The 25,651-nt window shown below is 45.0% G+C and overlaps 1 protein-coding gene across 1 annotated transcript in view; it reads left to right on the forward strand.

The window, feature by feature from the left end:
* LOC137562192 (olfactory receptor 5G9-like) overlaps positions 1 to 10,808 on the forward strand; it is a 61,975-nt gene extending 51,167 nt beyond the window's left edge. Inside the window, exon 3 of the mRNA XM_068273524.1 lies at positions 9,850 to 10,808. Coding sequence (XP_068129625.1) covers positions 9,850 to 10,808 — 959 coding nt within the window. The remainder of the gene's footprint in view (positions 1 to 9,849) is intronic.
* Positions 10,809 to 25,651: the final 14,843 nt, after the last annotated feature.

Consider the following 25,651-nt stretch of genomic DNA (forward strand, 5'->3'; position numbering starts at 1 on the left):
TGCTCTTTGTAAAATCTTTCCTCTCCCCGATTTACATTCTGACATTTATTACATGGTGACATTTTTACTGTGGGCAGGTTATGTAGCTGCTGCTAGCTGTTTTGGCTGTTAGAGACAGCTGTAAACAGCTAATTCCTGTCTGTGAACCTTGTTACATTGTAACAAACTTCCAAAAGTACCGCGGTCCCAGAGCTTCTTGTGGGAGGGGTTTCAGCACAAAATCAGTCATACAGCGCCCCCTGATGGTCTGTTTGTGAAAAGCAATATATTTCTCATGTAAAGGGGGTATCAGCTACTGATTGGGATAAAGTTCAATTCTTGGTTGGAGCTTCTCTTTAACCTTCCCTCCTCAGGACCCCAGGCCTTATCCTCCTACCCCAACCGACGCTGTCCAGGACACTGCACAGGCACCAACACCGGCACTGTCCACTAGTGCTGCCCAGCCACGTAGAGTCCAAACCTCAGAGGCAGAAACCCCTCCAGCTCCAAGGAGGCAGAGAGCTGCGCCTGTACCCACAAGAAAGGAGACTGAGGCAGAGATATTGGCAGAGATGTTGGGTGCAGTGTCAGGCCTACTTGGTATATTTAGAAGCCAAGAGTCCATCATTACCAGGTAGATGCAGGATGGAGCCATATTGAGTCGCTTCAAAAAGAGCTAGACGTGGTGCACAGGCACTACCAGGATGAAGTGAAACTGCTGCATGATGAATATCATGCACAGTGTGACCAAATCCAACAGCAGCACCACAACCAAGTATCGTAATTGCAGCAGCAGATACATCAAATGCAAAGCCATAGTGCAGAAGTCATGCGACATCAAGGGCACCCAGCCTACCACACCCTCATGTCCCTTCTTCCCTTGGTGGACAAAGTCCCAAGTGGAAGTATGCTGTCGTGCCACTACAGCCTTCTAGAGGCTGTCAAAGCACACAAGGAACCACAGTTTCAGGCCCAACCACCAGTGTTTAGACCACCTACAACCTGGCAATTCCCTTCCCAAACCTACCAAGGCTATAGAGGGAGTGCATTTGAGGACCAAAGGCACACCCAGTTAGGAACAGGTTCTAGCACTTCAACCGTTAGTACCCCTGACACTCCTGACCAACCATCTACACCAAACCTGTTTCTTGGATCAGGGTCAGACCCAAAATTATAATGTACAATTGAAAAAGAAAGTTGTGCTTCTCATGGCCTTCCCTTAGACGTGGCCTTCAGAACCCGTCCCACAGGAACCGCAAAATGTCATGGCTCGGCCCAACTCAGCTACCAGCCTGGTTCCTTTGGCCTTGGCATGGCATGCTGCCATCTCTGTGGGTCAGGTTTAGAAGGCGACGCCCAAGGCACCCTGTGCCCACATTCTACCCTCACCCATGGACTATAGTGTCCTTTTTGCACTATTTGTTTGCACTAGTTGAGCTCTGTGCCCCATTGTACCATCACCCAGTTTATGTCTGTTGAACTGAAAATTGTAGCACTACTTGGGCCTCCCCTTGAACGTGGCCTTCAGAACCTGTCTCAAAGGAACCGCAACATGTCATGGCTTGGCCCAACCTGGCTAACAGCCTGGTTCCTTTGGCCTTGGCATGGCATGTTGCCGTCCCTGTGGGTCAGGTTTAGAAGGCGACACCCAAGGGATTCTGTGCCCACATTTTTATGTTCTGTTTTTGAAAAATAGAAAAAAATGTTTTGCTCTCTTCCACATTGGAAGACTGTGGTGTTCACTTCAATGTTGGAAGCGTTGTTATTTTTTTCCATTGTTGGAAGGTTTTGTAATAAAACAGTTCTTGGTTTAAAAAAAATATGTTGGAGTTGTTGTTGCTAACCTTAGAGTGATCATTAGTTGTTCCTCTGGTGTGACAGCCTTCCGAAAACTGGTATCCTTCATCATGAGGCCATTCCTCACCATCCCCAGGAGGGCATCACACCTATGACAGAAGATAGAAAGGATTATAGAACTGGAAACAGTTTGCTGTGGGGCAAGGTGGGGTTGGGAGTGGGTAGGTATGGATACTTACAGGGATATGGACATCCGACAGTAGCTGTAAAATATTTGTTGGTGTCATCTCAGGTCCTGGTACAGTGTCTGGAACTGTTCCTTCCTCTGCCTTTTAAGGAGCAGTGAGTTCACCCATCATCTCCTGCGAACAGCTGGCTTCCGTCCCACATAGTAGTATGTGAAAATTAAAAACGAGGCTATTCCAAGCCAGAAGCTGTAGAAAATAGAAATACACTGGATCCATTGTCCGAACAGCAAGCTCTCTCCTCAACAATGACCACAATGTATTTACAGATCATTCAGAGCTCTGGGGTATATATAGCTTATCTTTAATGCTAATTTTAGAACATCCCCTTTAAAAACAGAAAATTACACAAAAGTATGCAAAACAGATATGAACGGAACTGAAACGGACCGGAAACGGATTTACTCCGGACAATGGAATCGTTGGAACTGACAGTTTTGGCACGAAATGCTAATGTGAACCGGGTCTTAGATACATGCACTACATGATACATACAGGATCTTCTCAAAAAATTAGCATATTGTGATAAAGTTCATTATTTTCTGTAATGTAATGATACACATTAGACTCATAGAGCCAACAATAGGAGCGATATCTAATTTGACTTTGAAAATAATTGTAGCTTTATGGGTATTTGTTTTTCAAGGCAATATACTGGGGGCGCCTGAACATACCAGGCGTACACAAAACCTTCCCAACTGCGAAGAAGACGCTAAGGCGTGGGAACCCAAAAGGTATTACTGTGCTCAATTGGCCTGCCAACTCTCCTGACCTGAACCCCATAGAGAATCTGTGGGATATTGTGAAGAGAAAGTTGAGAGACGCAAGACCCAACACTCTGGATGAGCTTAAGGCCGCTATCGAAGCATCCTGGGCCTCCATAGCACCTGAGCAGTGCCACAGGCTGATTGCCTCCATGCCACGCCACATTGAAGCAGTCATTTCTGCAAAAGGAGTCCCGACAAAGTATTGAGTGCATACCTGAACATAATTATTTGAAGGTTGCCTTTTTTAGTTTTAAAAACACTTTTCTTTTATTGGTCGGATGAAATATGCTAATTTTTTGAGATAGGAAATTTGGGTTTTTATGAGCTGTATGTCAAAATCATCAATATTAAAACAATAAAAGGCTTGAACTACTTCAGTTGTGTGTATTTGAATCTAAAATATATGAAAGTCTAATGTTTATCAGTACATTACAGAAAATAATGAACTTTATCACAATATGCTAATTTTTTGAGAAGATCCTGTACATAGACATATGACCATGGTAGACAAGACAAGACAAATAACATTTATATCGCGCTTTTCTCCTGGCGGACTCAAAGCGCCAGAGCAGCAGGGTAGGGACTAGATTGGAGGGACAGTTAGTGATAAGACAATATACTCTGTACAGCGCTGCGTAATATGTTGGCTCTATATAAATGATTAAATAAATAAAATAAATTACATGAAAAATCAAGTGTCATGTAAGTTTATTGTATTATTCATGTTTTTGTTATTTTGATATACAGTTGTGATCACATGTTTAAATATCCTGACAGAATTATTTCTTAATCATTTTTTCAGAGAATGTGAATGATAATACAAAAACTGTTTTTACCCTTTTTAAATTTTAATCAGAAAACTACCCAAATGATCCTGAGCAAATATGTACAGTACATACCCTGGTGATTTGGCCTGATTACATGTGCACAACTTGCCACAAACAGGTTTTAATGGCTATTAAAGGTAACCATCTTCACCTGTGATCTGTTTGCTTTTAATTAGTGGGTGTGTTGAAAAGTTAATAAGTTTCTGGAATCATCCTGTGCTGGACTGATGTTGTTTGGATTCTAAAGGCAGCCCTACACTGGTCGATTGCCACCAGATCGACCAACAGATAGATCCCTCTCTGATCGAATCTGATCTATTGGCTGCCCATACACTGCAAACAGATTTTGAATCGAATTCAGCATGAAATTGATTCACAAACTGTGAAGCTTCCTTTGATCGATTTCATGCTGAAATCGATTCAAAAATCTGTTTGCAGTGTATGGGCAGCCAATAGATCAGATTCGATCAGAGAGGGATCTGTTGGTTGATCTGGTGGCAAACTTTGGTCGATCTGGTGGCAAACTTTCTTCTTTGGACAGGAAGTGAAGAGAAGGAGTATGCTGGAAGAAATGAGACTGCAGGGCCCCGGGGAATCGCGCCGGCAGACAGGTATTGTATTGTGGGTGGCCCGGGGGAGCAGGGGCGCTCCCACGGGCCACCCGCAATACATTACCTGTCTGCCGGAGCAATTCCCCGAGGCCCTGCAGTCTCATTTCTTCCAGAATACTCCTTCTCTTCACTTCCCGTCCAAAGCAGAAAGTTCAAGCATTAGAGCGCTCTCTACTGTTTCACTTACTCACAGTACGGGACAGGAAGTGAAGAGAAGATGCTGGAAGAAGTGAGAAACAGTGGGGACCCGGGGACTCGTGCTGGCCAGACAGGTGATGTATTGCTGCCGCTATGCATCGGTCGTTGCCATATCGAACACCTCTAACGATGTGCTCGACCTACCGGCAATCGAGCAAAATTTCCCCCCTGGGCAGATCGATGGAATCGATTGATTTCGGATGGAAATCTGTCAATCGGTCTGCGTTTGCGTTATCGATTTCACAGCAGATTCGATCACAGTGATCGAATATGCTGTCTATTGGCAGGAAATTGCATTAGTGTATGGGCACCTTTAGTCATGGGTAAAGCAAAATTAATGTCAAAGGATCTGCAGGGAAAGGTAGCTGCACGCTATAAAACAGAAAAGGGATGTAAGAAAATATCCAAGGAATTGAGAATGCAAATAAGCAGTTTTTAAACTCTAATTAAGTAGTCCCCCCCCCCCCCAGCACCTCCCCTTAACCATAAATGGATCCACAATAACCCAAGTAGAGTCATTCAAGTTTCTTGGGTCCACGATCTCAAACGAATTAAAATGGGACAACAACACTGGCACTATTGTCAAGAAAGCACAACAGAGAACGTACCATCTACGGCAGCTGAAAAAGTTTGGCCTACCTCAAAATCTAATGGTGCAGTTCTACACTGCAATCATCGAATCCACCATAACATCATCTATGACTGTATGGTTTGGCTCCTGCTCAGCATTAGAAAAGGGGAGGCTGCAGCGCATCATCCGATCAGCGGAAAGGATAATTGGCTGTAGCTTATCTTCCCTGCAGGATCTTTACACTAGCAGGTGCAGAAAGAGAGCAACCAAAATTGCCTCTGACCCCTCTCACCCTGCTCACTCCATCTTCCAGCGCATGCCTTCAGGAGTAAGATTCGGGTCAATCGCTACCAAAACCTCTAGACACAGGAACAGTTTTTTTCCTCAAGCGGTAGCCATACTTAATGCTGAACCACGTTAGAGCTGCTAGGACTGAAAGTAATCAGCACAGAACTAAACATGAACAATTCTCACATTGCTTACTGCCACTATACTTATAACGTCCTTAACTTGTAATATTCACACTGTCTGTCCTTGTATTGTTTGTGTTTGTGTTTGTTAAGCAACTGCCAAGACAAATTCCTTGTAGGTGAAAACTTACTTGGCGAAAATAAATTGATTCTGATTCTGAAAATTATGGGTTATGTTGAAACCAAACCACGGCCAGGAAAACAAACTGAAATTTAAGGGACAATTACCGGAAAAATTGTTCAGGATGGAAGGAAAAATTCACAAATAACGTCATGTGAAATGCAAGACTCTCTGAAAAAATGTGGTTGGCAGTTTCAAGTTACGCAATAAGGTAGCACTTTAAGAAAGATGGGCTGCATGGCTGAGTTGCCGGAAGTAAGCCATTACTACCCAAATGCTACAAAGTAACCAACTTATAATATGCCAAACAGCACAGAGACATGCCTCACACCTTCTGGCACAAAGTCATTTGGAGTGATGAAACTAAAATTTAACTTTTTGGCCACAACCATAAATGCTACATTTGGCGATAAGTTAACAAAGCGTATGATGAAAGGTACACCATTCCTACTGTGAAACATGATGGTGGATCACTGATGTTTTGGGTAAATGTGACCTACAAAGGCACAGGAAATTTGGTCAGAATTAATGGCAGTTAGTTATTAAAAAATACTGATGGAAAATTTGCACTGATCTGCCAGGAGGCTGAGCATGGGACATACTTGGACATTCCAACATGACAATTATCCAAAACCCAAGGCCATGTCGACCTGTCATTGGCTACAGCAACATAAAGTGAAGGTTCTGGAGAGACCATCTTAGTCTCCTGACCTCATTATCATTGAGCCACTGTGGGCTCTTAACCTCAAATTTGAAATTAAGAAGGCACCCCAAGAATTTATGGGTACTGGTGGCTTTTTGCCAGGAAGAATGGGCAGCTGTGAGAAAATGCGGAAAAGCCGCCGCAGGTGCTCAGAGCAAGGCGGCTGTTTCCGCGTCCAATGCGGCGGATTCCGCATCTGACGCGGCGGTTTGCACGCATAGGCCTACATCTGTCAGCATGGCTGAACGCTGAGAAACCGCCGCATGCTCGGATAGCGGTGCGGCTGGTTCCGCGCCCTGCACAGCGGATACATTGCAACACATGTCTGGTGTGGCTGGGACTGATAGTCCACACAGATTCAGAAGGACGCGTGCGCGTGTGGAGAGGCAGAACTTTTATGACAGCCAGAAGGGTGTCAGCTGACCAAGCCGGTCAGCTGACAATTCAACCATTTCTGAATGGTCCAGCACTTAGGGGAGGCGCTGGAGAGCGCTATAATATATATACTGGGTGCTGGTCATTTCTCTGGTGTCTGCCATTGTGATCACTACGTGGTAGCACTCAGACCTTTTTGTCAGTATCTGTGTATTGTTATTCTGTTATACTTCAGACTAGTTCCAGGGTGTTGATGATCAAGAAGCTCACACCCAAGACTAGGGAACTGTATTACCATTCTGTTATACTTCAGACTAGTTCCAGGGTGTTGATGATCAAGGAACTCACACCCAAGACTAGGGACCTGTATTACCATCCTGTTATACTTCAGACTAGTTCCAGGGTGTTGATGATCAAGGAACTCACACCCAAGACTAGGGAACTGTATTACCACTCTGTTATATATCAGACTAGTTCCAAGGTGTTGATGATCACGGAGCTCACACCTCAGACTAGGCATTGTTATTATCTGTTATGACTTCCTGCTTTCCTGATCACTCTCTTGATCTCTGATTTGGTACTTCGCTATATCTGATACTCTGTTGCTGAACCCTGCTTGTCTTTGGATTCCGTATCTGTCTCCTGTCTCTGTATCTGATCTGTCTGTCTGTTGCCGACCTGGCCTGTCCGACCTTGAGAACTATCTCCCCTGTTTAGAGATAGTTCACAGATCTGTCAGTGACACTCCACCATTGGTGTCACTCACACTCTGGTCCTTCCCACTCTCAGCCTGACTCCTCCCCTTGGGGAGCCTCAGGCCTTTGGAAGGCGCTTGTTCTTGGGCAGTATCTCTTACTGCCTGGCACCCTCAACACGGGTGCTCTCCTCAAAGTGTTACTGTTGCACCAAACACTCATATTACTCAGGTGTCCAGAGGTTAGAGATATATCTGATTATCTGTGATACTGCAGATCATTAATAATCGGGTATATATCTGCATTCTCGGTGATACTGCAGATCACCGGTAATCAGATCCTCTCTGTGTTACACCGATCGTTACAGCAGCTTTAACATCTAAAAAGATAAAGAGCCTCATCCACAACTACCACAAAAGAGTTCAAGCTGTCATTGATGGTAAAGGGTGCAATGCATGGAATTAAGAACTGGGGTATGTAAACTTTTGATCAGGGTAATTTGGGTAATTTGTGTAGTGATTATGAGTTAATAAAAATGTAAACACAGTTGCTTGACAATAAATGGCTTAAACAACCACTAACCATGAGTGGAGGAAAAGTTTTTGTGTTATTAATCATATTCTATAAAGAATGGTTAAGAAATCATAAATTCTGCCAGGGCATGTAAAGATATGAGTACAACTGTAAACAGCATCCTCTTCTATTCCTTGTCCGTTTAATTAGTCCCTGTGTAAGATAAGATTAGAGTATTACCTGCTATTGACTTTAATAAAACCCAGGGGTTTATCTGAATTCCCACGCGTTTATGTTGTAAGCTATAAGATCAATTGTTTTCCGCACTGTTTCACAAACACACCTACAGCCTCTCCTCCTCTGTTCTAGGCTGCTGCTGTTGACAAATTTCATCACAAAGATATTTATAAACTACCAAAAGCCAATCCACTGTCCTAGGCTGCTGCCATTGAAGAAGTTCATCACAAAGATATTAATAAACTACCAAAAGCCTATCCACTGTCCTAGGCTGCTAGTATTGAAGTTCATCACAAAGATATTTATAGACTAGTAACTGAAACATTTCCTATAGGTATCTCATTTTAGAAATCCTTCATACCTTGCATGAAATAGATCACAAGAATACAATTTTGACATTTTCATAATTTAAAGCTTGATGTATTGTTGAGTGGTTCTAAATATAAAACAACGTTGAATGTATTATTTTACTTTTTGTTTTCACTGAGATATTATTTTTATATGTTTTTATAAAATAAAATGTGGGAAGTGTTCAGATGAATAAAAGAGAAAACAGGAAAGTATGTAGAATAAATTATTTTGATTTATGTTCAGGTAAATAAATCACTTGATTTCACTTTACCACTAAGTGTAAATAAACCGCCAAACATTTTAAAAAAAATTACTAAAAGTACTTAAAGACCTGGGTGAGCCACATAATCAAACTGTTGTTGGTGAAAGCGGGGGGGGGGGGGGGGGGAGAACTCTGTGTATCCTAAAAAAGACAGAATGCCAACCACAAATCTTCAAGTAAGTTGTTTCTCATCAGTGCAGCAGTGATGGCAATGTCTGTGTACAGGTCCCCCTGTTCACTCCATGGAGTTTAAAGTATTTGCTAGGCTTTTTTCAAACTGACTCATTGTGGCGTGTTGCATTAGTGAAGCTTACTTTATGTGCTGTAAGTTGTATGCATCACATTGAGCATACTGTTGTGTTTAGTAGTCATGGAGGCAAGATAACCAAAAATAGGTCTACTTACAGAATCCACCAAGTCTCTAGCCAGATCATAACAGTGTCAGGAGAAGGGCTTACTATTCAGAGAGAAGTAGATGCTTTGTGTATGGAGAGGTGTGTGGTCTCTCACCGCACCTCCCTTGTGGCTGCTTCCCACTCTGTTCTAAGTAACTTCTCCGGTGTCAGTGGCATAATATTCAAGCTGTAAGGGCACCCTTTGACCCTCATGCTGACACTACGCAGTACGCTTTGCTGGCTCTGCGCTAACACTCCCCTCTTGTCATAATCATGTGCGCCTGGAACGCATCAGCCACCCACATGATTATGACAAGAGTAGTGTCAGTGTAAGGGTCAAAGGGCGCCCTCACAGCTTGAATATTATGCTGCCGCTGACACCGGAGAAGTTACTTAGAAGGGAGGGGGACACAGCCACAAGGGATATGCGGTAACGAGAGACCACACACCTCCGCATGCACAAAGCATCCCAGCTAGGTCTTATTTTCAGGGTAGGGCTTATATTTCAAGCATGCAAGCTAGGCCTTATTTTCGGGGTAGGTCTTATAATAGGGGAAACACGGTATATATATATATATATATATATATATATATATATATATATATATATATATATATATATATATATATATATAACAAGAAGTATTAGTGGTGGTAGCAGTAGAAGAAGTAGTAGTACTAGAATTTCCTGTTACCATAAATGTATTTACTAATTTCTTAAACCCCATTTAGGTTTCATCCAAGAAATGAACCAGACTGAGATTAGTGAATTTGTCTTACTAGGACTGACCACCAACTACTCTCTCCAATTACTTTTGTTTGTTTCATTTTTTCTCACTTACTTGTGCTCTTTTTTAAGCAATCTGGGAATGATAATATTAATAAGAGTGTCTCAGCATCTTAATACTCCCATGTATTTCTTTCTAAGCCATCTATCATTCATAGACTTGTGTTACTCCACCAGCATTACCCCCAGGATGCTGTCAGATTGTTTGTCAATTATAAAGTCCATCTCATTCATAGGATGTGCAGCTCAGATGTTTTCTTTTGCAATGTTTGCCACATCAGAAAGTTTTCTGGTAACTGCCATGGCCTACGACCGCTATGTTGCTATAAGTCATCCACTGTTCTATCATTGCGTTATGAATGAGTCTATGTGCTGGAGATTGGTGTCTGGAGCTTATTCTGCTAGCTTTCTGGCCTCCATCACACATACTATTACTGTCTTCAAATTCCCTTTATGTGGCTCAAATATAATCAATCATTTTTATTGCGATATTCCTCCACTTCTGAAGCTCACCTGTGCGTATTCTTATGCCAGGAAATGGGTTGTCTTTTCATTGGCTTTTGCAATGGGAGTTGCTTCCTTTCTTGTTATATTGATGTCCTATGTATCAATCATTTTTACAATTGTAGGGATCAAATCAGCAGAGGGTAGATCCAAGGCATTCTCGACTTGTGCTTCCCATCTTAGTGTTGTTATCTCATTCTATAGTGCAGTGTTTGGAAACTACTTTCTGGCAAGCTTAAATTCAGAAAGCATTAGCAAGGTTTTCTCCATTTTGTACACCGTGGTCTCACCTCTGTTAAATCCTCTTATATACAGTTTAAAAAATGCAGAGGTAAAGAAAGCTATAGGGATTTCTCTCAGTTCCATTCCTAAAAACACGTTATTTGTAACTAATGCTTGATTAGGTGGAAATCAATGCACACTTCCTGTTCTTAGTGACCTCCTCTATGTGACAGATTGGACAGAAATGTTATAATATCACAAAGCAGAGCAATATAGACATATCCATATTCTTGGACTTATACTGACACAAGTAAACTAGAAAAAGCATCCATGGTCTACAAACCAGGCGACCACAACTGAATATGGCAAAATATAAATTTAAAGAACGGGATTTCCTGGAGGGCTTCCCCCGTCGCCATGGCGACGGGGCGGGATGACGTCACCGACGTCAGCGCGCCCCATCGCCAGCGACGTTGTGACGTCATTGGGAGTCCCGATCCACCCCTCAGCGCTGCCTGGCACTGATTGGCCAGGCAGCGCACGGGGTCTGAGGGGGGGGGGGGGCGCCGCGGCGCGATGGATGGGGCGGCAGCGGTTGGTGTGCTGACGCAGCTAGCACAGTGCTAGCTGTGTCCAGCAAAAAAAAAAAGTAAGCAAATCAGCCCTGCAGGGCCTGAGAAAACCTCCTACGTTCAGGGTTACCGCCAGGGAGGTTAAGAAAAAGCAGAGATGAGCAGGGAAATTACTGCAGAATTCCTATCATACTTTGAAACTAATGCTTTAGAAGAAACACCATCTCTACTAACTTGGGATGCACATAAGTAATGGTGGTCAAATAACTCTGTGTCGAAATTGCCAGTCATTTGATTGAACAGGCCAATATTGCCGTACAACCGGGTTGCTAAACAATTAAATTTGAACTGCATTTAAGTGAATGGCTCCAACATTTGCAGTTAATAGCAAAGCCTTCATACGAGCTAGAATCAGCAAATTTGTTGGGTATGTTAAGGAGTATAGAGGTAACAAGGGGAATGTTTTTTTTCAAAAAGACCTCGTAGTTTTTGAGAAAATTTATTTTTGAAATTTAAGAAAAAAATGTTTTTTAAACCCGGAAAAATTTACTTTCCTGTGGTACACTTTAATGTATAGTAGTTCAGATACCCATTTTAGACATTTAAAAACATGGAAATCCTGCGGTATCTTTAACTCCTTGTTACCCATGCAAGCTGGTAAAGCTATAATGTGGAATCTGGACTTTGTGGGGCTCTGCAGCCTGAGGCTTTACCAGCCTGCATAGTCCATGTTCTCTGGAAGATGGTCCATGAACAAGGTGTTCATCGCCACCTCCAGTATGGATTTAGGCCCTGGGGGACTTCATGTTGAAATCTGGGGTCCCCTTTAACTAAGCTACCCCCAGATGCCTGCCGCCTCCCAGGGTGAAATAGGTATAGGGGTACTAAAGCCCCTTACCCATTTTCACAACGATTTAAAAGTGACATATACAGTAGATGTAACAATGGTACAAGTTCTTTATTAAACTTAATTAGCCATACATACGTTAATCCCACGCCAATATCTTCAGAAATGTCCAGTGCCAGTGTACTCTTGATTCACACGAGTAAAGAAGAGTAGCCACATACTTTGATCCTTGCACTAGCACATGCTATGATAAGAATAGCAAGCCCCAGCAGAGCATCTTTGGAAGGCCCTCCATGGCTTGCCGCTGGTCTTGTATCCTCCCTGAGGAAGAGGATTTCCATTGGTCTGTAAAGGGATCAGTGGGAAACCTTGGGTAGTTTCAAAATGCTCTGCCAGGGTTTGTTAGACTTAGTATAGCAGCCCAGACACTGACTGCAGCCAGCACCTGCTGTCCCATCCCCCCATGGAAATACATAGGACCCACCCCCACTGGAACACAGGGCACTCTGCTTTCACACCTCTAGTGGCCTCTGCATTGCCACACTGCCACTAGTTAACCCCCACTGAGCAGGGGACAGTGCAGGAGTTACTGGAGATATCAGAGCAGGGTACTGTGAAGGCCCTGTGAGCCATTGGGGGCAGGGTAGTTACTGCTACCTCTTCCTGGGCAGTGGAGGTGAGGATGAGCCCCTTATCCATAGATTGGACAAGGACTCTGGGGGAGAGGGGGAGGCTTTTCCACCCTATCTTCCAAAGCCACCCCCCCCCCATACCTAGGGACCAAAGCACCCATCAATTTTCACAGCACGATACAGCTGTGGTACAACCCAAAAATGTAAAAACCCTCATTATTAGTAGGTAAGTAGCCAGGTATAAGTTCCTCCAGTCCAGTATAGATGGACAAGTATAATTGCCCCCAGTATAGGTCAGCCAGGCACAGTTGCCCCCAGTATATTTAAGCAAAGTATAGTTGCCCCAGTATAGGTTAGCCAGGTATATGTGCCCCCAGTATAGATAAGCCAGGTATAGGTGCCCCCAGTATAGGTAGCCAGCTATAGGTGCCCCCAGTATACAGTGGGTTGCAAAAGTATTCGGCCCCCTTGAAGTTTTACACATTTTGTCACATTACTGCCACAAACATGCATCAATTTTATTGGAATTCCACGTGAAAGACCAGTACAAAGTGGTGCAACATGGTTGCTGTGTCCCCCACATGGGTTGTGGCAAGCTGCAAACGGGACTTCTTATGCTTTCTGTTAACAATGCCTTTCTTCTTGCCACTCTTCCATAAAGGTCAACTTTGTACAGTGCATGACTAATAGTTGTCCTATAGACAGATTCCCCCACCTGAGCTGTAGATCTCTGCAACTCGTCCAGAGTCACCATGGGCCTCTTGACTGCATTTCTGATCAGCGCTCTCCTTGTTCGGCCTGTGAGTTTAGGTGGACGGCCTTGTCTTGGTAGGCTTACAGTTGTGCCATATTCCTTCCATTTCTGAATGATCATTTGAACAGTGCTCCTTGGGATGTTCAAGGCTTTGGAAATCTTTTTGTAGCCTAAGCCTGCTTTAAATTTCTCAATAACTTGATCCCTGACCTGTCTTGTGTGTTCTTTGGATTTCACGGTGTTGTTGCTCCCAATATTCTCTTAGACAACCTCTGAGGCCCTCACAGAGCAGCTGTATTTGTACTGACATTAGATTACACACAGTTGCACTCTATTTAGTCATTAGCACTTATCAGGCAATGTCTATAGGCAACTGACTGCACTCAGATCAAAGGGGGCTGAATAATTATGCACACACCACTGTTTGGAATCATATATGATTTTCTTTCCACTTCTCATGTGTACACCACTTTGTGTTGGTCTTTCATGTGGAATTCCAATAAAATTGATTCATGTTTGTGGCAGTAATATGACAAAATGTGGAAAACTTCAAGGGGGCCGAATACTTTTGCAACCCACTGTAGGTAGCAAATTACAGGTCCCCCCAGTATAGGTAGCAAGCTATGGGTGCAAGCAGTATAGGTAGCCACTAGCCAGCTATAGGTGCTCACAGGATAGGTAGTTAGCTACAAGCGCCCCCAGAATAGGTAGCCTGGAAGGGAGAACTTGCTGGCACACAGCGGCGGAGAGGGGGGCACATCCCCCCTCACTTGGAACCCTGTCTTCTGCGCTCCCCCCTCAAGAATTTAGCGCAGGCAATGACTCACTTCTTCCTGGCGCTGGGGCTCTGTGTCTCACATTTCTACAGTCTCCAATGCCAATACTTTACGTCCGGCACTGGAACCAAGAAGGGGTACATCATTGCCTGCCCGCCCGCTGCCATGATGCTGAATTTTGAAGATGGGAGCAAGGGTGTTCAGCAGGACCCCGAATGCGAAGTTTACCCGAAAATTCGGGCGATTTTTCAGGTTTGCCGAATGCGAACCCGAATAATGCTATCCATGCCGAATCCGAATGCGAAGTCTGCTGAATGTGCGCACTTGAATTCGGCCGGATGGAGCTGTGGGTTCGGTTTCGCCTTTGGGATTCGGGGATGAAGTCATTGGGCCAATCAGAAGTCCTCCAGCCGAGGACCTGGCAACCAAATAGAGGAGGGGAGCTTGGCCCTCCCCTCTTCTATATAAGGCGGCGGCCATCTTGCGGAGCCACGTACTTGTGTGACTGTCCTGGTACTGAGAGTATCTCCAGTGCTGTGGTGCGTTTGATCAAGTGCATTTTCACTGCTAAACCTAGCGTTTTGCTTCCTAAACACCTCCTAAACACATTTATTGTTGTCTTATATAGTTAGCTAGTATTTTGATTGTTTTTAGTCAGCTAGTGTATACTGTATACTGTGCTAGGCTAGTGTTAGTCTGTGTGCAGGCTAGGCCTGCTAGCCTAAGTAGCCTTAGCCTACTACTAGCTTAGGTAGGTTAGGGATTCTAGTTAGTTGTGTACTTAGTAGTACTAGTTTAGTTAATTATTCAATTATTTATTACTGCTGTAGTCTGTTACTTTTTAGTTCAGTACTGTGTTAGTTAGTTACTGACTGTGTACAGGCCACCACCAGCATCCGTTGTGAGTGACCTGTGACTGCCACCTGCCCGAGCCTATTGATTGATTGATTGCGTCTGACCGTGTGTGACCGATTGTAATTGTCACTGACTGTCTGCCGCACGACTTACTTATAGTGTAGTACGTTGGGTATTTCTTAGTTACCTGCGTGCGTACTACTAGTGTCTACTACTATACTACTAATACCCGTTCACTTATTGTTTTTCACTGTTACTGTGTGATTTTATTATCATCTGTAGTGTGTAATAAATAAGAGTTACAACACACACAGGCCACCACCAGCATCCGTTGTGAGTGACCTGTGACTGTCACCTGCCCGAGCCTATTGATTGATTGATTGCGTCTGACCGTGTGTGACCGATTCTAATTGTGACCGACTGTCTGCCGCACGACTTACTTATAGTGTAGTACGCTAGGTATTTCTTAGTTACCTGTGTGCGTAATACTACTAATGTCTACTACTATACTACTAGTACCCGTTCACTTATTTTTTTTCACTGTTACTGTGTGATTTTATTATCATCTGTAGTGTGTAATAAATAAGAGTTACAACACACACAGGCCACCACCAGCATCCGTTGTGAGTGACCTGTGACTGTCACCTGCCCAAGCCTATTGATTGATTGATTGCGCCTGACCATGTGTGACTGATTCTTATTGTCACCGACTGTCTGCCGCACGACTTACCTATAGTGTAGTACGCTAGGTATTTCTTAGTTACCTGCGTGCGTACTACTACTACTACTACTGTCTACTAGTACTACTAGTCACCACCAAGGCACCACCAACACAGACTTTATTAAAGTTTAAACCCTTTGCCGCCCTCTTCCACTTTTTTTTTCTTTTACTGTATATGTATAGTGCACAATGACTGGCAGAGGTAGAGGGCGAGGCACCACCAGGAGAGGCAGCGCCATTGCAGGAGCCACTGCCAGCAGCAGCAGGTCTGGGACTGGTCCGCCGTCAGCCACTGAACGCAGGGAGAAGGGAGCAGAGGCGCAACAGCAGCGCGTTGCGCCCATCTTTGAGACGGGTCATTACCCACGGCCCATTGTGGAGATTCAGGTGCAGGCTGTGGTGGAAATGATGGCGGAGCAGGAAGCCACCGTTTCCAGCCAGGCCTCCAGCACCAGCGAGACCAGTGCCACCACCAGCAGCACTCCGGTCCGCAGCAGGCCTCCACCACCGCTTGAGGCCATGGTCACGGTGACCCCATCGACCAGCCTGCCCTCAATAAGCACGCTCTTCTCCCCTGAGACTGTGACCATGTACAGGGATGTTTTGGAGAAGTATGAGTTGAAGATGATGGGGCCATCCAAGGAGGAGGAGTTTGAGGTGCACAAGTTTGTTGGCGCTGAGGAGGAGGGGCGTAATGCAGGGGATGTTGGGGTAGAGGAGTTGGTTGAGGCGGGCTCACAGGATATGTTTGGGGTTGATGATGATGACTTGCTGGATCCTTCCTATGTGCCACCAGTACCATCAGCACAGTTGGTTGAAGGCCGCTCGTCATCGGAGGAGGAGGCATCTCTGGCGCAGAGGCACGGCAGCAGCAAGGCGGTCAGCACAGGGCATGGAAGGCAGGAGCCACAGCCTGCTGCTTCAGTCGCTACCACCACCCGCAGCAAACCTCCAACTAAAACCAAAAAGGCACAATCCTCCAAGGGCACCCAAAAACCCCAGCCCTCAAGCTCAAAGTGCAGATTGAAGTCCCCAGTCTGGCGGTACTTCACCAAATGCCCAGTAGACACGACACGTGTAATTTGCAACAGTTGCGGTGTCAGTCTCAGCAGAGGTCGCGATCTGCTCAAGTTGGGTACCTCGTGCCTGCAGACCGACTTACAGAGCAGACATTTTGAGGACTTTAGTGAGTTGGAGAAGCTGATGCAAAGTGGTGCAGGCAGTGGTCAGAGCAAGACAGCCACTGCACAGATTTCAGCAGCAGCAGCAGGAGCACAGCAGCAACTCACTCCCCCCCCCCACCCCCCCCCCCCCCCCACCCCCCTGGGCAGCCAGTCCTCACTGTCCTCATCAGCTCCCTCCTCCCGTGCAGGCAAATGCCACCAGACCCTGCTCAGCGAAGCATTCCCCGGTGTGACCAAGGTGCTGCCTCCCGCCCACAGGCGCATCCGGTTGCTGAACAGGTTGCTTGCCTGGGCCATGTGCTCCCAGCTCCTGCCACATTCCTTTGTGCAGGAGGGGAGTGACATCAGAGCACTGCTGCAGGTTGAGATCCAGGAGTGGCAAGTCCCCAGCCGCCACTATTTCTCCCGCAGGGCGATCCCAGCACTGCACCGCTCTGCCATGGCGAATGTGGGCCGCTCGCTGGATCACGCTGTGAGTGCGTGGATCCACATAGCCATGGATTCATGGAGCAGCCGGTTTGGGACAGAGCGCTATCTGTCCTTTACGGACCACTGGGTCAGCCTGGTGGAAAGACCGAGTGAAAAAAGCAGCAGGTCCACCCTCGGGCGCAGCAGCAGCGGCACCAGTCGCCCACTATGTGGTGCCAGGGTCAGGGGAGAAGCAGCAGCTCCCGCCGCCAAGCGATCCCATCTCTCCAGCAGCATGAAAGCCCGCCACTTCCAAGTGCTGCTGGAGATGAAAAGCCTGGGGAAAAACTCCTTGACGGCATCGAACGTGCTCCGGTACCTCAGGGAGCAGGAGAGGATATGGCTGACCCCCAGAGGCCTCACTGTGGGATTGGTGGTGTCCGACAATGCCGCCAACCTGCTGGCTACCATCAGCAAGGGAGACTTGCTCCACATCCCTTGCTTGGCCCACGTCCTGAACCTGGTGGTGCAAAAGTTCATGCGCACCTACCTGGGGATGGAGGAGCTGCTAGAAGCGGCGCGGAAAATTGTTCTCACTTTCCGCCGCTCAGCAGCTGCCAGAGCAAAACTGGCAGACATCCAGCAGCTGGAGGGCCTGCCACGACACCGCCTCATCATACATGTGCCAACTCGCTGGAACTCCACCCTGGCGATGTTGGAACGGCTGGTTGAGCAGAGGAGGGCTGTCAACCGGTACATCTATGATGCCACTGTTGCCGGCACCGGCAGCAGCACCACTAAACTCCAGCTCCTCACCAACGCACAATAGGGGCAGATGCAGCAGGTCTGCTTGGTGTTGGCTCCCTTCCTGCAGGGAACCAACCTGGTGAGTGAACAATGGGCATCCCTCTGCCAGTGGGTGCCCTTTGTTTGTCTGCTGGACAGGGCACTTGGCGATTTGGTGGATTTGGGAGAGGAGGCCCTGAAGCAGCTGGAACAGCAGCCGCCTGTGCAGTCCACTGCTCCGCAGGTATTTGGGTCCCTGGATGAGGAGGAGTTGGAGGTGCTGGACCTTGCTGCGGGGGGGGGGGGGGACATCGGAGCGCAGCAGCAGTGGTGGATGGTCCACCCTGTTCCCTATGGCAGCGCACATGCTGTGCTACCTGCGCACAGACCCCAGGGTCAAGTGGATGCAAGCGAGGGAGGACGCCTGCATCAGCATGATCCTGAACCCATGGCTGAGGGGGAGGTGGGATCAGTTTCTGCCTGCCAGAGACCGTGAGCAGCGAGCAAGGGAGTTGCAGGAGATCCTTGTTCGGCGACTGGAGGAAGCCTTCCCCCCGCCTTCCACTCCCCCTGTCTCTTTCCAGCGGCCAGCACAGCAGCTGGTGCCTGCGGCCAGCAGCAGTGTCAGGCGCCCCGGAGACCTGCTGTCATTGACGCAGGCATTCTACATGAAGGTACAGCAGCCGAGAGAGGAGGTGTGTGCAGCATCCACCTTCGATGAGAGTCACAGCCAGCGCATGATCTGAATGGTGGCCGACTACATGGGGTCCTTCAGTGGGCTTGACACCGGCAGCGAGGAGCCTGTGGACCCCATGGAGTACTGAATGGAGCGCTTGCACATCTGGAGAGAGCTTGCACGGTACGCCCTGGAGGTATTGTCTTGCCCCCCTTCCAGCGTGCTGTCTGAGAGGTGCTTCAGTGCGGCCGGTGGTGTGGTCACCGAGAAGCGCTCTCGTCTGTCCACAGAGGGCGTGGACAGACTGACATTTTTGAAGATTAACCAGGCCTGGATAGAAGGCACGTTCTTGGCACCTGTTGTCGGCGAGAGGAGGACATGAGGTGCCTGCCTGGGAATTACAATACATTGCCTGCTGCCATACGTGACGACTCCTCCTCCTCCTGCTGGCCTGCTGCATTTATTTATTTATGAATTTATTTATGAATTTATGTATGTATTTATTGTATTTCTACGTGACTCCTCCTGCTGCTGCTGGCCAGCTGCATTTATTTATTTATTTATGAATTTATGAATTGATGTATGTATTTCTACGTGACTCCTCCTGCTGCTGCTTGCCTGCTGCATTTATTCATTTATGAATTTATTTATGTATTTATTGTATTTATACATGACTCCTCCTGCTGCTGCTGGCCTGCTGCATTTATTTATTTATGAATTTATGAATTGATTTATTTATTTATACGTGACTCCTCCTGCTGCTGCTGGCCTGCTACATTTATTTATTTATGAATTTATTTATATATTTATTGTATTTCCAGTGCCACACGTCATTCCTCCTACTGCTGCTGCTGTATTTATCCTCCTGCTGTCAGTGGTTCCACCGCCAAGGTCCACACAATATATTGCCTGCTGCCAGTGCCACACGTCACACCTCCTACTGCTGCTGTATTTATCCTCCTGCTGTCAGTGGTCCCACCGCCAGGGTCCACACAATACATTGCCTGCTGCCAGTGCCACATGTCACTCGTCCTACTGCTGCTGTATTTATCCTCCTGCTGTCAGTGGTCCCACCGCCAGGGTCAACACAATACATTGCCTGCTGCCAGTGCCACACGTCACTCCTCCTCCTACTGCTGCTGTATTTATCCTCCTGCTGCTGTATTTATCCTGCTGCTGTCAGTGGTCCCACCGCCAGGGTCCACACAATGCATTGCCTGCTGCCAGTGCCACACGTCACTTTTTTAATTTTTTTTTATTACACCTATTTCAATGTGATTTCCCTTTAAAAAAAAAAACGAATTCGCACAAATTTTTTACCGAATTTTGAGCCCGACACCCGAACCGAATCTGAATCCGAACCGAATTTCGTGGTCAAAGGCGAATTCGAATTCAAATGTCATGCGGACCCGAATTCGTATGTACCCGAACCGAATTTTGGTACATCTAGCATGGATGGGAGGGGTGCAGGTAAGGGATGGGGGAGTTGCCCCCTCCCCATTCCTGCTCTGCTACCCCCTCAAAGTACTAGAGGGCCCACCAGGGATTTTCCCATCTCCCCATTGGGCCAGTGCGAGCCTGGTGGCCAGGGAGGTGGGATGCTGCCTGACATTAGGATACCGCCTGAGGAAGTAGCATCACCTGGCGTCATGGGCGACCATGCATAGACCATGCTGGCTGGTATAGCTCAGACTGCAAAGCCTACACAGTCCAGGCTCTGTATTCTGGCCAAGCCAGCCTGCATGGGTGTTAATTAGTTGGGAGGAGGGACCCCACACCTCCATTTTTTAAATGTATAAAATGTGTATACAGAGCTCTGAACTAGTATACATTAAAGTGTACCAATTTGGCCACATTTTAAAGTTTAATCTTGAGAGAGGACCTGAACTGAATTTGAACAGTCTTGTTCAGGTTATTATTATTTTTTATTTTATAGTGCAAAAATATGTCATAGTGCTGTACAATGTACAAAGACATACAATAATGTGGAGCAGTTCAACATATTATACAATTAGGACAACTAGTGATACAAGTACAGATACATACAATTGATTGTAGTTTGAAAAACATCAATACTGACGGATGATCATTTGATAAAATGCACAGAAAACAGGAAACACAAGGGAGAGGTCCCAACCCTTGTGAGCTTACAATCTTGGGAAGTGTGGTGGAGGCGTACATGCAAAAAGGGCGTCGGGAAAAAAGGGCGCCTGGTGTAAACGTTAAACAGAAATATCATTTATAAAACAATTATATTTTAATATTTTTTTTACAATAATGTTTTAGAAATTCAAATCATTAAATAATGTCTGTGAAATGTTGTATTGGTAAAACGCTATTCTCTGTAATTATAGACAGAAACTTACAATAACGTTTGTATATTCACAATGAAGATTGTAATTATTATGATTTAGAATGGCTTTTACATAAACGATGTTTAACCATTTTACCCCCACGTGTACGAATTTCTCCGTCCCTTTTTCCATCCTTTCACCACCAGGGACGGAGAAATCCGTACTTTCTGTGCTCCCGCCGCTGCCAGCACTCCCGCTTGCTCTAGCGCGCACTCCCGATCGTAAACACGCCACCGGCTGCTCGCCCGGAGATCAATGAACAGGAAAATCCATTCCCGTTCGTTGATCTAAGCCCCGCAATGATCCGCTGCTACTCCGATAAGCAGCGCGATCATTGTGAAAATAAAAAACTTTCACAGCCTCCTAGTACTTCCTGCAAGTGTCCGGAAGGACGCGTGCAGGTCACATTAAACAAAAAGTTACTGCTGCCATCTTGTGGGCAAATAGTAAAACTACACCCTAAAGCATTTTTCACATACAAATAAATTAGTTTTACACAAAAAATTAACTCTTTACCTCCCACACTCCCCAATTTTTTTTTTTAATAAAAAAAAAATACAATTAAAAAAATACATAAATAGTTATCTTAGGGACTGAACTTTTTAAATATTTATGTCAAGGGGGTATAACACTGTTACTTTATAAATTATGGGCTTGTAATTAGGGATGGATGCAAAACTGAAAAAAATGCACCTTTATTTCCGAATAAAATATTGGCGCCAAACATTGTGATAGGGACATATTTTAAACGGTTTTATAACCGGGACAAATGGACAAATACATTTCATGGGTTTTAATTACAGTAGCATGCATTATTTAAAAAGTATAAAGGCAGAAAACTGAAAAATAACACATTTTTCCCACATTTTTTCCTATTTTCCCATTAAAACACATTTAGAATAAAATAATTCTTGACATAATGTCCCACCTAAAGAAAGCCTAATTGGTGGTGAAAAAAACAAGATATAGTTCATTTAATTGCGATAAGTTATAGACGAATGAATGGAAGGAGCGCTGAAAGGTGAAAATTGCTCTGGTGGTCAAGGGGTAAAACCCCTCAGTTGAGAAGTGGTTAAGTACTGTTTGTTATGTTATTTTTATTTTTTTATGATTTAACCAGATCAGAATCCAAAAACATATCTTTACTTTATACTACTATAAAGTTTCTAAGCGATATTTTAAAATATTTTTTATTATAAAATTGATAAACCTTTAAAAAGTCATTTAGTACAGATTAAAACTTAATTCACATATTTCAAAAAATCAAATCATAAAAAACATAAGTACGTTTGTAATAACTGTAGTAAAACATTAGTAAATATTACTAACATTTTACAACAACTAAACCTACCCCTATTGTCACACAGAACCCTCCCTCTACCTATCGCTAACCCTTAGACCCCCCCCCCCCTAGTGGTGCCTAACCCTAAGACCCCCTGCTGGTGCCTACCCCTAAATTTCCCCTGGTGGTGCCTAACCCTAAATTTCCCCTGGTGGTGCCTAACCCTAAATCTCCCCTGGTGGTGCCTAACCCTAAGACCCCCCTGGTGGTGCCTAACACTAAGACCCCCCTGGTGTTGCCTAACCCTAAGACCCACCTGGTGGTGCCTAACCCTAAGACCCCCCTGGTGGTGCCTAATCCTAAGACCCCCTGGTGGTTCCTAACCCTAAATCTCCCCTGGTGTTGCCTAACCCTAAGATCCCCCTGGCGGTGCCTAAATCTAAGACCCCCCTGGTACGTTCATAATAACTGTAGTAAAACATTAGTAAATATTACTAACATTTTACTACAACTAAACCTAACCCTATTCTCACACAGAACCCTCCCTCTACCTATCCCTAACCCGTAGACCCCTCTGGTGGTGCCTAACCCTAAGACCCCCCTGGTGGTGCCTAACTTTTAAGACCCCCCTGGTGGTGCCTAACCCTAAATCTCCCCTGGAGGTGCCTAACCCTAAGACCCCCCTAGTGGTGCCTAACCCTAAGACCCCCCTGGTGTTGCCTAACCCTAAGACCCCCCTGGTGGTGCCTAACTCTAAATCTCCCCTGGTAGTGCCTAACCCTAAATCTCCCCTGGTGGTGCCTAACCCTAAGACCACCCTGGTGGTGCCTAACCCTAAGACCCCTGGTGGTGCCTAACCCTAAGATCCCCTGGTGGTGCCTAACCCTAAATCTCCCCTGGTGGTGCCTAACCCTAAATCCCCCTTAGTGATTGCTTTATTGTGTGAATAATAATGTTTTACAAATAGTGACTGTAAAAAATATATTACAATGTACTTACTGATTGCTTGATTATGTGGATAATAATGTTTTACAAAGAGTAAGTGATAACATTTTAAATAACGTTTTAGTTAAATACGATAGATATGTTTAGTATGTTTGTTACCATTATTCGTCAGACTTAGCTATTGCTCGATGGATAATAGTGTTTTATAAGTATTAAGTGTGAAAAACGATATATTATGATTTTGTTGTTGCCCAGGTTATTTGGTGGATAATAATGTTTTACAAAGTGTTAATAAAAAAAAAAAGTATATGACGATTTATTTGTAGATGGCATTATATATTGAAAATAATGATGTATGAAAAGTGATTATTTAAATATTACATTATGATTTAACTCAAAACTATAAATATTATTTTATGTGTAAACGTTAATGGTCGCCGGCGAAGTTGGGAAACATTAATTATCCAGGATGAAGTTTGAAAACATAAATTATCTCAAGCGCCCTTTTTTCCTTTTCGGCACCTGTTAAACAATATTTAATATGGGAGTCAATGGCAGCGCCCTTTTTGTCCACCCGCCTCATGCGCCCAAATTTCCTGCTTCCATGGTGGAGACACTGGAGGAGGAGTAGACAAAAGGGTTAGCATATGAGGCAGTGAGCTGTAATTTGCAGCTATAGCAAATTATAGGCTTGCTTGAACAGGTGTGTGTGGAGGGTATGTTTGATAATTTAGCAATGACTCGAATTTGAACAACAACACTACACATAGGCCTCGATTCATAAAGCATTCCCGCATTCGGAAATGCAAAAAAATGCTCACTTTACCGACCACACACCAAAATATGCATTCATAAAGGCTTTTTCCGCATGAAAAGCCGACATTTGCGAGCAGAGTGATCAATCACCGCCTTGCGCGGTGATTATCACAGCAACAGTAACAAATGTCAATTCATAAAGATTAGAGGTAGCGGTATGCGGACGGGTATTACCGCTACCTCTGATGTGGCGAGAAGCGTGCGGAATCCGTTGCAGTGAATGGGACAGACCTCCCAAGCAGCTGCAGAGAGAACACCGCACGGAGGGATTCCGCCTGCTTCCCCTGTTTCCGCACGTCTCCCGACAGCCTAACGCCTGCCTACAGCGGAGTATCTCCGCACGTATATCACAAGTAGCTAAATTTTTATGAATTACCACCCTGAAGGCGGAAATACCGACAGCGGTGTTTCCCCGCTCGACTTTCCCCGCTCGCAGGCAGTTTTATGAATCGAGGCCATAGTAAGTGTGTTCTTAGACAGGTTCTAATATGTGAGGGGAGAAGGTTGAAATAGAATGAGATGCTGATACTTAGGGATGCTCATTCGGATTCCGCGGAAATGCAATTTCCGAAATTCCGATCGGAAATTGCATTTCCGCATCGGAATGCGGAAATCGGTAATTCTAGTGCAGGAGGCGGATTTCCGCCGGAAATCGCGGAAATTTCCGCCGGAAATCGCGGAAATTCCACCCGACTTTAACATCGATTTTCTCAAAAACTATAAAGTCTTTTTGAAAACTTTTTTTTGCATCTTGTTCACAAGATTCAGTTTAATAAACCCTGAAAATTTGGTGTTTCTAGGACTTAAGGGGGATTTTCTATTAACCGCTAAAGTCAGTGGATTTTTACTGTAATGTAAAATGCAGAAAATCTGCATCTGCCTATTTTCTGCATTTTACATTACAGTAAAAATCCGCCAACTTTAGCAGTTAATAGCAAAGCCCCCGTAAGTCCTAGAAACACCAAATTTTCAGGGTTTATTAAACAGAATCTTCTGAACAAGATGCAAAAAAAAAGTTTTCAAAAAGACCTTATAGTTTTTGAGAAAATCGATGTTAAAGTCGGGCGGAATTTCCGCGATTTCCGGCGGAAATTCCGCATTGGAAAGCGGAAATTGATAGCGGAAGGCGGAATCGGTAATTTGGCAATGGCGGAATGCGGATTTACCGCGGAATCGGAAATTGGCATTCCGACCATCCCTACTGATACTGCACTAAAATCACCAAACTAGAAATGCAGCACAAATCCAGTATCAACCCAAAGATGTTATGAAGCTTATACTCAAATGAGAACACCTAAAATCCTTGTTCTTTCACAAAACCAAGCAAATGACATTTAGATGTATAAAAACATATAATGCATTTGGCAATAAGTGTAGTCATATGTAAGCTACAACAATGTATTGTTAACAAGC

This window comes from Hyperolius riggenbachi, chromosome 3, assembly GCF_040937935.1.
Source record: "Hyperolius riggenbachi isolate aHypRig1 chromosome 3, aHypRig1.pri, whole genome shotgun sequence".
In the NCBI taxonomy this organism is placed as follows: Eukaryota; Metazoa; Chordata; class Amphibia; order Anura; family Hyperoliidae; genus Hyperolius; species Hyperolius riggenbachi.